General features: G+C 45.4%; 1 protein-coding gene across 1 annotated transcript in view; it reads left to right on the top strand.

Moving 5' to 3' along the window:
* The window catches only part of INVS (inversin), a 153,464-nt gene that overhangs the window by 126,738 nt on the left and 11,649 nt on the right, over positions 1–15,077 (top strand). The window contains exon 13 of the mRNA XM_041004286.1: positions 5,208–5,482. Coding sequence (XP_040860220.1) covers positions 5,208–5,482 — 275 coding nt within the window. The remainder of the gene's footprint in view (positions 1–5,207; positions 5,483–15,077) is intronic.

Genomic DNA, 15,077 nt, shown 5'->3' with positions numbered 1-15,077 from the left:
GCAGAGATCTTCCTCCTCCTGTTTTACTCCCAAAATGCTTGCAACAGCCTACTCAAATCCAGCCAAGACAAATCCAGGAGCCCAGAACTCAATCCTGGGCTCCCTTACAGTTGGGAGGAGCGAAAATCCTGGAGCTATCATCTGCCACCTCTCGGGCTGCTTTAACAGGAAGCTGAATTGGAAACAGAATCAGGGCTTGATCCCAGACACTCTGGTACGCGATACGGCTGTCGCACGCACTGCCAAGTATATACACATACCCAATCCACCTTCATTTTTTAAATGATAGAAGAAGGTTAAATAAAAATAAAACATTGATTTGAAAGTCAAATTCTAATGAGAAAGAGATCTTCCAACTACTGGGTAGTACCCAGATTGCTGCAGTGGCCAGAGCTGGGCCAGGACAAAGCCAAGAACTTTATCCAGGATGCCCACATCCACTGGGTGTCAGGAGCCCAAACACCTAGACCATCTTCCACTGCCTTTCCCAGGCCTTTAGCAGGGTTCTGGATGAGAAGTAGAACAGTCAAGACATGAACCAGCACCCAAATGTGATCCAAAGTTGTAGGCCACAGCTGAACCCACTGTGCCAATATGCTGGCCCCTGAATGAAATTCTGAAAAACTAATTCTGTCAATGGGATGAATGTTACAGGAAGAAGTATAGCAGCTGAGTTCCATGTTGACTCTGTAATTCACCAAGTAGGCTTGGCTAAGTTACTTATTTCTCTGCCCCAATGCTTTCTTACCTATCCATGTGACCGACCCTCTATAAACTGAGCTTTCTTCAAACTCTGACTTGAACAATGGTCCTGGACTTTTTCCCTCAAGAGAAACATGCATGTGGGGTCATGTTCAACTTTCTTTTAAGAAAAAAAAAAAGGTTTATTTTTTATTTATTTGAAAGGCAGGGTTACAGAAAGGGGAGCTAGAGAGAGAGAGAGATCTTTCATCTGCTGATTTCCCAAATGCCCACAATGGTGGAGGCTGCGCCAGGCTGAGCATCACAGGGGATGCCAGCACCACAGACCTCCTGTGTCACAATGCCAGTCCCATGTTCAGTTTTCAGGAACAGTGTTGTGTGTGTAGGTTTGTTTTTGCTATTATTACTCCTTTTGTTTTAAGGCAGTTTAGATAAAATGGAGCAGGTTAATGTCTACTACCCAGTCCTGATCTTTTCCTCCCCCCACCCCAACAGTCTTCATTAACATCACATTAATAAAGCATCTCTGGAGACTGTCATGATCTTGAACCTGAAAGATTTTTGTTTATTCAAATTGCATTATTTAAAGAAAAACACTAATTCTATTCAGAAACTTCAGGTCTACTTAAACCTTCTAAAGTTTGCATTCTTCTTCCTAATGCCACTTACTTAGTGAAAAAATGGCACTTCTTGACTGAATGCCTCCTCCTTCACAGAAGATTCTGGAAGGCAGAACTGCTCCCTTGCTTTCTGAACATCCCAAGCCTGTACAAGGCTGGATCCCCTGCATGCTTTTCTTTGTTGGAGGCCCAGAAAAGTCTCAGGGAATAAGGTTTGCCCAGTGACTTATCACAGGGTGCCTTCTGGACTGGAAAAGGGAAGTGAAGAAATCAATGACTGCTCGACAACAAAGCCCGGGGACTGACCTCAGAGCCCTTCTTAACATCACTGAGACCCAGGCAGATGCCAACCTAGACAACCATGTGCATGTCCATCTCTTACGGAAGCTGTGTTCCTCAGTAGCATCAGAAGAGCTGTGCTGCTGCTCCCTGTCAGGAGCAGGGCTGTTAGACCCATTAGTAGCACGGAGGCCTCCACCTTCCTCACAAAAGCAGCTCTCCCTCGGTTAGGTCACGCTGAGATGGCCCCTGCCCGCATCCATATGAGTCCTGAGTGTGATGGTGACAGGCTGTCTGCTAGCCTGGCAGTGGCTGTGCAGCACGCTGAAGTGTCAGCAGTTGGCAGAGATGGAACAAAGCCAGAGTCAAATGAAAACCTCAGAGCCCAGGCAGGAGTCAGCACAACCCACCTGGCCACATTGTCTAGAAGGACTCAGTGGAAAACTGTTTGATAAGTAAGCCTGCACCCCAGCTCAGGGGCTTCTCCCCAGGCGAGAAGGACCTTCAGGAGAGGAATTTAACAAGTTGACAGGACTTTAAATCAAAGCCTAACCCAGATATCTCCCAGCTGAGTCTTTCCTGTCCCTCAAGATCTAAATAAGCTTTGCCTGGTGGATGTCTGAATTCCGCAACTTCTTAGGGACTCCACTTTGGCTTTTGCTCCCAGGCCCAGGACTTCAGCCATGCAGCCTGTCAGATTGCTCATTAAAAAGCATACATGAGCATGGTAGCCCTTAGGAAGGTTGTTGTTATGGAGGAGCCTCGCATTTCATTTCACACATTTTTTTCCCATAATGATGATAGGTGACAATTCATATTCAACCCTCCTGTTTTCTTAAGCCTTACTACTCAAGAGGTGGGCAGTAACCTCTGTAGCACCTGGGTGCTTGTTAAAAGGCAGACTCTTGAGTCCCACCCCAAACTTGTTAAATTAGAACCCATATTTAACAGCTGACTAGATGGTCCTGCCCATTGGTGTTTTCTGTCATCTCGCCCTGGGAGGGTTCTCTGCCCCAGCCCTTACTCTGTGCAGTCTCTTCTCGCCACTACCTCCTTCTTCATTGTCAGGTGCTGCCAACAAATTAGTCTCGTGTGGAGCAGCCCTTTTGTGCCGAGCAGCCAGAGCTGGTCACCACCTGGACCCTGAAGGTCTCCTCTTCTCCCAGCACTCAGTCCAGCCCCTCACATTTATTGATGTGTTTGTCTAACAGAGTTCCCCCAAGAGGGATCTGACACCAGCTATTAGGATTAAACAACTCTCCGACTCATTACAAAAGAAACCCCAGCAGCTGATATTGCAGACACCCCTCATACACACTGTAAATCAAGTTGAGTCATACACATGGGCAACCGCGTCAGAATGTGCCTCTCCCGGGGGGTTGGTAGTTAGCAGCAGAAGTAGGACCAGAAATCTTGTACTTTCCAGCACAGAGCTCTCTCCACCATACTCCTAATCATCCTACTGTAAACTGAGCCTCAGGCAGGCAGCTACCAAATTCTCTTCCTGAGCAGTAGCTATGAACTGTCTTCCTGTACAACAAGCATTCTTCAAAGGTGAGAAGAAGAACAACCCCAGCTTTCTTTTTTTCCAATTTTTGATTTTATATTTAATGTTGTTCACATAGTTGAAAGGGACGCACACCCATGTTGGCTTCTGATTAGGGAGGAAAGAATTGAGGTACAGAAGAAGGTGGTTGGGACAAATGTTTCAGTTGTTTTTATCCTCCTGGTTTGATGAGGGTGGAGAGACCCCACTCAGACTACTTCAGTACCCGGGGATGGGGGTTGGTCATTTAATAACACCTTAAAACCCCCAATGTAGGGGAGAATGTTCCGAAGATGTTACATGAGTGATTCTAATAGTTCTGAAAAGTTGTCAGCTTTATTGTACCAGGGTTCAGAAAATCTCTTCAAGGTCTATTGACTGACCAGGCCCACCTCAGCGTGTGTCCATGCACCCAGACAGTTGCAGCAAAGCTTGGCCTGGAAAGTTATCCAGACTGTTCTGCTTCCCATCCACTGATAAGGCACTAGACATCTTCTACTGGCCTAGATGAGCTGGGATGTCATGTCCTCCATGTGCATCTGGGCACATTGTTCACTGCACAGGTATCCACAACCGAGGAGGCCCAGTCCCAATACATGCACTCCAAGGTCGGGCCATATATCTTGTGATTTTCTCTATGGCTAGGATTTCAGTCCAATGATCTAGTTAGGGAGTCTCCCAAGAAACTTCACCTGGAGTGATCCAGACTTGACTTGTGTGTGCCAGCCAGTGCAGGATCAGATTTGGTCTGTCACCCTCACCAGCCAACGCACATGCTGGCGGATGCAGCTTTCTGGTCAATTCCTCACCCAGGCCCATCTCTCACACAAATTGACAGGTGCTGTGGCCTAGCCCAGCCCAGCCCACCACAGGCCTCACCTTCTTGCACACCAGCAGGCACCACAGCCTAGTTGGGCGTGACCCCTAACAACAAGGCAGCCTATACAGTTGCCTACAGCTGGGAACAGCTTTCTTCTATCACCTGCCTTGGGCTAGTCTCTTCACTCACAGCCAAACCCTGGTCCCCACCTCCCTGCCTGTAAACTACATATCATGGAGGATCTGGGGCTTTCTTGACTCCTCTAGATGCAGTCACTGCTTCCCCTCTGCAAGTGCACTGGGCTCGCATTTCCTTTATCATATGTTAGCCCTTTGTTTCCTGGGTGTCCTCTCCCGCTTAGAAAATCCTATGGTGAACCTGAACTCTGTGCTTCTCCTTTCTATATCTCTGGTATATAATAGAGGAGAGATAGAAATGTTACATTTTCCCCCTTTTATATTTACCTAGAAAATCCCTGTGAATTACCAGCATCCTGTCCTTACCTTGGCTGCTTCATCCTTAGGCTCCTCATCTCTTCCTGGCTATTCAGTCCCACCTGCCTCACTCACACACTCATTTTTAGACCTGGCCTCTCCTGTCCAGCCCATTTTTGTTCAGTTGCTACTCAAGGATTCCAGCTTACAAACTAGCTCCTTGTTATGGCTTTCTAAAAATCAGGCTACCTTCTGGGCTACATCTGCACAGGAAATAGCTTTGAAAAACTGGCAGGAGCTCTCAATGGCAGCCTTGTAACCCAACCCACAGGTGTGTTTTCATCAGCTGGATGGTGCTTGGCAAGTAATTTCTTTGATTAGTCATGAAAGTTTGTCAGTGGTTCTTTTTAAAAATAAGTAGAGCACATTCAAGGGCATCGTTATAACCGTCATCCTCTGTGGCATTCTAGAAAAGAAAAAGGAGTAGCATTAACCAAAGCTGAGAGCCCACATACTCCTGGGAATGTGTTAGGTCACACAAACGAAAGTTACCTGTCATGTGTATCTCAACTACTGCAAAAATCGATCTGTAAGATTCTTGTCAGCTCCATCATCTTTGGAACTAAAAAACCTGGTAAAAGGAGATGATTCTTATTTGTATCTGGTGAAAAAGCCTGCTCTTCCCGTGAATTTCTAAACCCCTTCTGTGACATGATAGCTCCTTTTAAAATCTAACTCTCACTCAGGACACTTAATCAGGTGATGCTCTTTAATTATTTTTCCTTCTTCTTGGGCTTTGCTTTCAGAAAGCGGGAAGAAGAAAACAAGCGAAAAGAGGCTGAACAACAAAAAGGACGGCTGAGCCCGGACTCCAGCAGACCTCAAGCCCCTCCTGGCCCGCCCCAAGATGAGCTCAGCTGGCAGAGCCTGACCCCCAGCAAACAGCTTCCTGTTGGCAACATGGTCCAGGTCCCTGAGCCAGGAGGCTGCAGAGGGTCTCCAAGAGGGTCTCTGGGCAGAGGCCCTCAGAAGGAGCCATGTGTTTCAGACTGGCAAGGGACAGACTCCAGAGAGCCAAACGGTAGGTGTATTGCCTTTGTTATCTGATGCCAATGCCTGGACTCTGAACCCTTCTGATTTCTGTATTTAGGCCTTTTATATTTAATTACTTTGTAGGCACTAAATCTGTATGTACGTAGGGACTTAAAACCTCCATCTTATGATTTGTTCTCTACTTGTTTCCTCTGACTCCCAGTGCTCTGTTTCTTTTTCTTCCCTGTGGGTTACTTGAACATTTGTTAGGATTTCACCTTGATTTATAGTGGGCTTTGAATGTCTGTTTTTGTAGTGATTGTTCTAAAGATGACTTATGACAGTGGCTTACTAATATCAACATTTATCACCTGGAGTGATATGTGAAAGCTTCACTTCCTTTGGTATCTTTATTGCTCCTACTCTTGAATCACTGCCTGAGTGAGAGAGATACTTGTAAGTTTTGTTTCAATCTTCAGATATAATTGATAAAACTCATGAAAAGGATAGTCTATTGCTGCTCCTCTGTTGTTTCTTCTTTCCTGATGTTCCAGGATTCTTTCTTTTATCATTCTTTGGCTGAAGAAAGCTGCAATCTTTCTACTTTGTGTTAGATATCGTGGTTAAGGATACATTAAACTTGCAATTACAGAAGGTATTGACATAATGTTTTTGCATAATTGAAAAGAAGGGTGGAAGGGAAGTGAAGCAGGGAAATAGTTATTGTCTTAGAATTCTACTTGTGTGACACATGAGAACTGTTTTCTTTTTATTAATAAACATTAAACCAAAGCTCTTCAGTCTTTAAGAGAGTATGATAGCATAAATTCTTTAAGTTTTTCTATACCTAAAAATATATTTGCTTTATTCCTAGTGAATTACTAAGCCAGATGTAGAATTTATGGTTGGCAGTTCTTTTATTTGAAAAATATTGTACCACTTCCCTCTTATTACTATGCATTCATATGAGAACTCATTCAGTTGCTCGTATCCAAAACTTGCAGGTAACAGGTCATTTCTCCCTGTCTAATTTCAGTATTTGTTATCTTTAGCTTTCAAATCTTAGTATGTGTCTTAGCATGGGGCTGGGGAGCTTATCCTAAATGGGGCTCACTTACTGTATCAGGGTTTCTTTTTTTTTAAGATTTATTTATTTAACTTGGAACCCAGAATTATAAAAAGAGAGGGAAAGACAGAGCTCCTATCCCTTGTTCACTCCCCAAGTCATTGCTATGGCCAGAACTGAGCTGGTCCAAAGCTGGGAGCAAGGAGCATCTTCTGGGTCTCCCACATGGGTGCAGGGGCCTAAGGATGTGGGCCATTGGCAGAGAACTGGATGAGAAGTGGAGTAGCTGGGATTCAAATCAGTGCCTATATGGGATGCTGGCACCAAAGGTGGAGGCTTAGCTTACTGTGCCACCAACCAGCCTGTCAGGGCTTCCCTAGACCACCTGCACCCCCCTTGCTAGGATGGTTACACTCACAGCTGTGACTCATTAGAACAAATGACACCATACAAAAGCAGCAGAGGGAGTTGGTGCATGATGTAGAATCCAGAGTTCACCATGCACAAGCTATCAAGAATCCTCTCCCAGAGGCCAGCTTTGAGGTATAGTGGTTAAAGCTGCTGCACCGGCATCTTTTGTGGGTGTTGGTTCAGATCCTGGCTGCTCCACTTCCAGTTGAGCTCTTAGCTGATTACTTGGGAAAGCAGTAGACGACCTCCATAGTGATTGGGCCCCTGCCGCTACGTGGGCGACTAGGAAGAACCAACTGGCTCAGCACTAGCCTTTGCAGCCATCTGAGAAATAGCACAGCAGATGGAAAATCTGCCTGTCTTTTTGTCTTTGCAGCCATCTGAGAAGTCATCTAGCAGATGGAAGATCTATCTCTCTTTCTGTTACCCTTTCAAAATAAATAAATCTGAACTAAGAACCAAGAACTCCATAATTATTATCAGGAGTCAGTCACTCAGGTATCTAGCACACACCATAAGTTCAGACTCCTGGAAAGAAAGCATGTGCTCAGCATGAAACATATTGATGACACAAAGCAGCTTTAGTATAGTTAGGCAATGGTGGGCACCCTCCCTGAATCTAAGTGTAAATCCCGACACAGTTAAAAGGGCAAATGCTGTCTTATTGTTATTAAGAAAATAATTTTGAGTTTATTGACTCTCAGAAAAGATCACATGATGTAATTTACCCCCAGGACAATTCATTTTATCCCTGTGATATTCAGTTTCCCTGCCTATAAAATGTAACAGTCAAACCTCATAATAGGTCTTCAGTATCTGTTATTAAGCCACACTGGTAATCTAGCCAGGCACTGTGTACATCTTAAGAGCAGGTGTTCGGCACAGTGGCTAAGATATCACTGCGGATGCCTGGTTTGAGTCCCTGCTCTTAAGCTTCCAGTCTGGTTTCCTCTTAATGCCCACCCTGGAAGATAGCAAGTGATGGTTCAGGTAATTGTGTACCTGCTGCCCTTCTGAGAGCCTTACACTGTGTTCTGGGCCCATGTTTTCTGCCAAGCCCAGGCCTAGCTTCTGTGGGCATTTCAGGATTAAACTAGAAAGATCCCTCTTTCTCTTTCTCTCTCTCTCTCTCTTTCTCTCTCTCTCTCTGTCTCTCTATCTCTCTTTCTTTCTCTCTTTACTCTCTCCCCTCTTCTTTTTGTCCCTCTGATTTTTTAAAAAGAGTTATTCATTTTTATGGAAAGACAGATTTACAGAGAGAAGGAGACACAGAGAGATCTTCCATTCTCTGATTCACTCCCCAAATGGCCTGGATAACCAGAGCTGAGCTGATCCAAGCCAGGAGAAAGGAGCCCCCTCCAGGTCTCCCATATCAGTGCAGGATCCAAGGAATTAGAGCCGTCCTCTGCTGCTTTCCCGAGCCATCAGCAGGGACCTGGATCCGACTCGAAATAGTATCCACGTGGGATGGTGCTGTAGGTGGAGGATTAGGTTGTTACACCACTGGCCTTAGATTTTTAAGGCATTTACTCATTTGAAAGGCAAAGATAGAGATCCTCCATCTGTTGGCTCTCTCCCCAGATGCCTGCAACAGGACTAGGCCAGGCTAGAAACAGAACCATTACTTAAAGCCAGGCATCCAACCTGCATCCCAAACAGCATCTTATCTGTGTATCAGACGCCTGTCCCCAGCTGCACTTTTTATCCACATAGCTCTTGCTTTGCAGATCTCAGGGTAAATGTTCCTTTTGCGTGGAAATACCTTCCCACTAAATGAGGCCACATTTTGCTGCCATATGCTCCCGTGCTCTCCTATATTCCTCTGCTTTAAAGCCATCCCCTTTTCTGTGATTACTGTTTACTTGGACATTTTTTCTCCTAGACTGCAAGCTTCGTAAGAGTAGGACTGTCTCAGTTATGTACTTACAGCTAACAAGCCACACTAAAAACTAGGTGGCTTAGATCAACAGCAATTTATTATTCCTCATGATGCTGTGATCTGATTGCTCCATTCCTCTACCAGATTCACCTGATAAATGCACTGGGCTGCATTCAGGCGGAGAGCCCATTGAACTGCAGGATCTAAGTCAGACTAACATGAATGGCCCGCGATTGAGGCTATCAGGTAAGATTCGTTGACTCATCACTACATGGTCTTTGATCCTCCAGCACACTAGTGATCTCAGGACAACATTCTCAGAAAGCAAAAGCTACAATACCTCTTGAGAGATCGGCTATAAAATGCACACAGCCTGTTCTCTTCATCAAAGCAAGTTATGAAGGGCACACATTGTGGCCAGGTGGGTTAACCTGCTCTTAGAATGCCCACAACACATATCAGAGTGCCTGGCTTTTCCACTTCCGCTCCAGATTTCTGTATATATCCTGGAAGGCAGCAGGTGATAGTTCAAGTACTTGGGTCCCTGCCACCCACATGGGATACCCAGATGGAGATCTAGGCTGCTGGCTTCAGACTGGGCCGTTCTTAGGGAGTGAATTGGAGGATGGAGGATGTTTCTCGTACTTGTTTTGGTTTTTAATTATAAATAAAAATAACCTTTTTTAAAAACGTGAGCTATAGGACTATTTCAGACTAAATGACTTAGAGAAATAAACTCCACTTTTGCTTGCATTAGGATAAGAGGAAATTCTGATTGTCATACTTCCTTTGTGTTCACAGATTAGTCACATTTCTCCCACATGCAAAATATTCTTATGCCTTTGCCAAGGCCCTAAAATCTCATCTCAGTTATCACATTAAGCTTGGAGTTTGGATCTTGAGACTTGTAACAAGTCCAAACGTGGTGCCAGTTCCCCAGACAGGTTACTTTCTGATTCAGAAATCAGCCAGCCGGACAAAGCAGTGAGCAGTGGTGACACAGGGACAGATTAACCACAGAAGACGCTCCCGTCCTGAAGTGTAGGATAGGAGGCACCTAGTGGCACTTGTCTGCAGTCACCCTGAAAGTCACACTAAGCCAGGGCACCTAGCTGAGAGACGGGGTGTTCCTTCATTGCGGTCTCACTCCTGTCCACTGGCTCCGTGGTGCCTGGCCTTGCTACCTGCACTCTTGGCTCCCCTTGCTGAGACGTCCCTCTTCCTCCTCCAGAAATGACCCATGCTCACAGCTGAGTCACTTTCTCAGCCACTTTCCTGCTTTTTGGCGAGTGGGACATCACACATATCTTCTGATTTTGAACAGTCTGTTCAAGCTGGTGGTACTCTCAGCAATGCAGTCATCTATCTATAGTTACGTGCCACACAGATTTCTCTTTAATCTGACATGCCCAGCTGTCTGTGAGAAAACCCCCTTTGAGAGTCCTAGAAAGTTTTTGTCCAGCTGAGAAAGCCTACTATGTCCCACCTGAATCTTTTGTGAGGTCTTAACAAAGGGTTGTAAACATACTTCTCATGTGACCTTCACCCTGAGGCTAAACTTGTTTAAAACTGTTGTATATTGGAAACTATAACAATATTTAGCAGTTTTATTGCATTATCCAGCACATCCTGAGATCTTTACATTTCTTAAGCTTGAAAACTGACAAATTCTTTATTTCTACCTACAACTTGTTATGTGCAGCTTAAAAAGCAATTGCCGTTTCTCCAACCTTCCCGAGGTTGAAGTCTCCCAAGCCATAGCTCTAAGTTCATTGGGTGCATCTTCTGTCTTCTATGGTCCCACAGATGGCAGTTGTACTGGTTATTCTGCTCATACCAGGATTCACCATTCTCTGCTCTTCCTGCCTTCACGTATAGTCTGTTAATTGCATTCCCATCTTTCGTTTACCCACCAGTCACAACGCCAATGCCATAGATTCTAGACTAGGTTAGGATAGTATCTCCCCTCTATTGTTATCCATTTCTGTGTTGGTAATCTGTGTGGCACAACAAGCCACTCTCAAAACTAAAGAGCTTCAAACTCCAGGGTGAGCATTTAACCAGGTGATGGGGCTGCCCACTTCCCACACTGGAGGGTAGACCACGGTTCCAGCTTCCTACTAGTACACCAATGATGGCTCAAGTAATTGCACTCCTGCCTTCCATGTGAGATAGCTGAATTGAATTTTCAGCTGCTAGCCTCGGCTCCAGCCAGCAGCCTCTGCCATTCTAAGCATTTGAGGAGTGAACCAGTGATGAGAGCCTCAAACAAAAAAAAAATTAATTAACCATTTAAAAACAGTAATTATTGTTTTTCCCAGTTGTGTGGGTTAGTGAGGCGTTCTGCTGGGTCACCTGGGCTCTCCAGTGTGACTGCCAAAGGGTCACCTGGACTGGAAAATCCAGAGAGCTCCCTCATCTGGCAGCCACTGCTGGTGGAGGTCGCAGCTCTGTTTGATACAGCCTTTCATCCTCCAGTAGGTCAGACCGTCTTCTATGCGTGTCAGAGCTGCACTTAGAGAGAAGGTAGGCAGAACTTGGAAGTCCTCTTGAAGCCAAGGCACTAAAACATTCAAACAGCTTTCCACCACATTCTGCTTCTTGATGCAAGTCACAAAGATAGCTCAGATTCAAGGGAGTCCATCGCTGGATGGATAGTGTGACAAAATCATTCTGCCTAGATGTGTGTGTTAGACTCTTTGGCCATTAAACATTCTATTTTAAGAGGCTATAACAGTTCTGTTTCTGCATCCCTAGCACCTTTCAGGGATTCTTTTTTTTAAAGATTTTATTTTTATTATTTTTTCATTGGAAAGGCGGATATACAGAGAGGAGAAACAGAGAGGAAGATCTTCCGTCCGATGATTCACTCCCCAAGTGAGCGCAATGGCCGATACTATGCCGATCCGAAGCCAGGAGCCTCTTCCGGGTCTCCCACACGGGCGCAGGGTCCCAAAGCTTTGGGCCGTCCTCGACTGCTTTCCCGGGCCACAGGCAGGGAGCTGGAAGGGAAGCGGGGCTGCTGGGATTAGAACCGGCGCCCATATGGGATCCCGGGCGTGCAAGGCAAGGACCTTTAACCACTTGCGCCACCACGCCGGGCCCAGGGATTCTTACTAAGAAAATTTTATTTACTGAAGTTATAGCTGGGTGGTACTAAGTACTTAGAGATTCAGAGATGAAAGGTCATTAAGCCTATGATGGAAAGCACTCAGGCATTCTGTAAACAAAATCGCATTTGTATGGCAAACATTTGCATTTACACAGTTCACTGGGTCACTGTGCATGCATTCACTCAACAGATGAATGCCCATACTGTGTGCTGGCTGTACTGAATCTTCAGTCACAATCAATTTCTGTCCTACCATGGTGAGCACAATATTGGCTATATAGGTAAATACGTGCACCTCACTTTTCTAAGAAATTATTGGACACTTTAGAGTTTACTCTGTGCCCCAAGAATTTTACTTAATCCTCATAATCTCAAATGGAAAATGCTAATTTCCCTAATCCAGTGCTCTACTGAGCAACGAAGGAAAAGCGCAGAAGTTCTAGGCTTCTTGAACCTATACAGGGTAATTGGGTATAAAATGCCCGAGACACTAGGACTACTAGAGGCCAATTAGTTGAATGGCCAATGGTTGAAGCTGAGCTCACATCCTGGGAAATCCATAGGGGTTTTTTTTTAAGATTTATCTATTTTTATTACAAAGTCAGATATACAGAGAGAAGAGATAGAGAGGAAGATATTCCTTCCGATGATTCACTCCCCAAGTGACTGCAACGGTCAGTGCTGTGCTGATTTGAAGCCAGAATCCAGGAACTTCCTCCAGGTCTTAGACCACAGGGGCGCAGGGTCCCAAAGCATTGGGCCATCCTTGACTGCTTTCCCAGGCCACAAGCAGGGAGCTGGATGGGAAGTGGAGCTGCCAGGATTAGAACTGGTGCCCATATGGGATCCTGGTGCGTTCAAGGCAAGGACTTTAGCCCCTAGGCCACGCCACCAGACCCCATAGGGTTTTATTTTTTCAAGATTGAATAGTTTATTTGAAAGGCAGAGTCACAAAGAGAGGTGAGACAGATCTTCCATGTATTGGCTTTTTCCCCAAATGGCTGGAACATGCCAAAGCCAGGAGAATGACACTGTATACCCAGGAAACTCCATCCAGGTCTTCTAAATGGGCACAGGTGCCCATGCACTTCAGCCATCTTCCCCTGCTTTCCCAGCTGCATTTCCAAATTGGAAATGTAGCTGCCAGGACTTGAATCAGTACCCATATGGGATGCAGGCATCCCTGACAGTAGCTTACACAGATAAGCCAATTTGCAAGCCTCAATCTTACATTGTTTTCTAGTAACCAAACCTTTATCCTCTGGTTATACTGATACCAGCTGGACTTCCACAAGGCAATCTAAGGGTACATGGGACTTAACAATATTTTTCAGGCTACATATGACTCATGAAATTGATGAAGTGGACCTGCATATTTCATTATTTCAGAGGGAGGGAAGGGAGAAAAAGAGTTCATTGGTTCATTCTCCCAAATGCCTGTAACAGCTGGGGTTAGGCTAGGCCAAAACTCAGAGCTGGTCACTCAGTCCACGTCTCCTACAGGTGTCCCAACTACTGAAGTCATCATCAGCTGCCTCCCAGGGTCCACATTAGCGAGACGTTGGATACTCAGATGTTGGCTCTGAGCATCCTAAGCATGGGCTTAACTCCTAGGCTAACAGCCTGCTCCTCTGTGTGTGTTTCATGAGATAGGATACAATTAAAACTTATCAAAGTACACTGCATGTTAAAAGGGCAATAAAGTCTATTCCAGTTCTAACTGTGCAATATACATCTGTGTGCATGTTATTTTGTGTATGTGCAGGTATGCATAGAAGTAAATTGGACTAATTTTTTGGTTTAGGTCACTGTCAAAATAATTTATTAAATATTTATTTACTTTTATTTGAAAGGCAGAGTTGCAGTTAGGAGAGACACAAAGAGAAATCTTCCCTCCACTGGTATACTCCCCAGAAGGCCTCAACGGCCAATGATGTGGGATGGTATAAAACCAGGAGCTTTCTCTGGGTCCCTAATGTGAGAACAGAGGCCCAAGCACTTGAGCCATTTTCTGCTCTCCCAGGCCCATTAGCAAGAAGCTGGGTGGGAAATGGAGCAGCTGGAACCCAATATGGGATGCAGGCACCTGCCAAAAAATTTTGAAAGCTACTCTTATCGAACAACTCTAAAGCAGAGAATCCTCTCTTTGAGGGTGGGAAGTGGAGGCAGAATAGAGGACCTGTGAGAAAAGACAGGGTCTCAGTGAAGTCCAGCATCCAGACTTTGGGACAGCTACAGGGATGCAGGCTAGTGAGGTGCTTCAGACATAAGGAAGGGGAGCTCCACTTGCATGGGCAGGCTTTGCCCTCATTCACCTGCCCCAGGGGCCACAGGCAAAAGAAGTAGAGAGATACTTGCAAGAATCAAGACTGGTCTTGACTAGAGTCTCTCTTGCATGGCATTCCAAGGAAACGTGAATGTCGCTGGGTGAAGGACACCACAACCCAGTTACTTTTAGCTACAAAAGGAAGGGTTGCAGCTACTTCAATTGATCAGTGCTTAGGCAGTGTAGACTTTGAGGGGTGGGGATCACGAGATGGGACTATGGACCCCTGTTGTCCTATACACAGAGAAAATGCTGAAACTTGAAGGAACTTCAGAAAAGCATCTATGCTGTCTCCCAAAACTCATCAGCTAATTCTGGCCCTGAAAAGGGGGAACATTTCAAGGTTCCTCAGCGATACTTCTTTCTCCTTTGTTAGAACGTCTTCCCTTTTGTGTACAATGTGTGCAGAGCATTTTGGTTAAATACACAAACTTTGACTCACCCAGCCTATGCTCATAGACTACCACTTATCAGCTCTGTAACACTGAGCAAGTTACATAATTCTCTAACTCTCTCTCAACCATACCTTATGTAAAAGACAGCAAACAGGTCAAGATCTGCAGGATGGGCTGGAGCTGTGACACAGCCCATTAAACCACCGCCTGTGACACTAGCATCCCATATTGGAGCACCAGTTTGAATCCCAACTGCTCTGCTATTGGTGCAGCTCCCTGCTGATGTGCCCAGAAAAGCAATGGAAGATGGCTTAAGTGCTTGGGTTCCTGCCACCCACATAGGAGACCTCGATGGAGTTCCAGGCTACTGGCTTTGGCCTGGCCCAGCTGCGCTAATTTGGTGTGGTGGGTTAGGGTGGTGTTGGAAGATTTCTTTCTCTATCCTTCTATCTGTG

The sequence above is a fragment of the Ochotona curzoniae genome, unplaced genomic scaffold (assembly GCF_017591425.1).
Source record: "Ochotona curzoniae isolate NIBS_2020 unplaced genomic scaffold, NIBS_Ocur_1.0 scaffold_3208, whole genome shotgun sequence".
In the NCBI taxonomy this organism is placed as follows: Eukaryota; Metazoa; Chordata; class Mammalia; order Lagomorpha; family Ochotonidae; genus Ochotona; species Ochotona curzoniae.
This window is presented reverse-complemented; position numbering and strand designations above follow the sequence as displayed.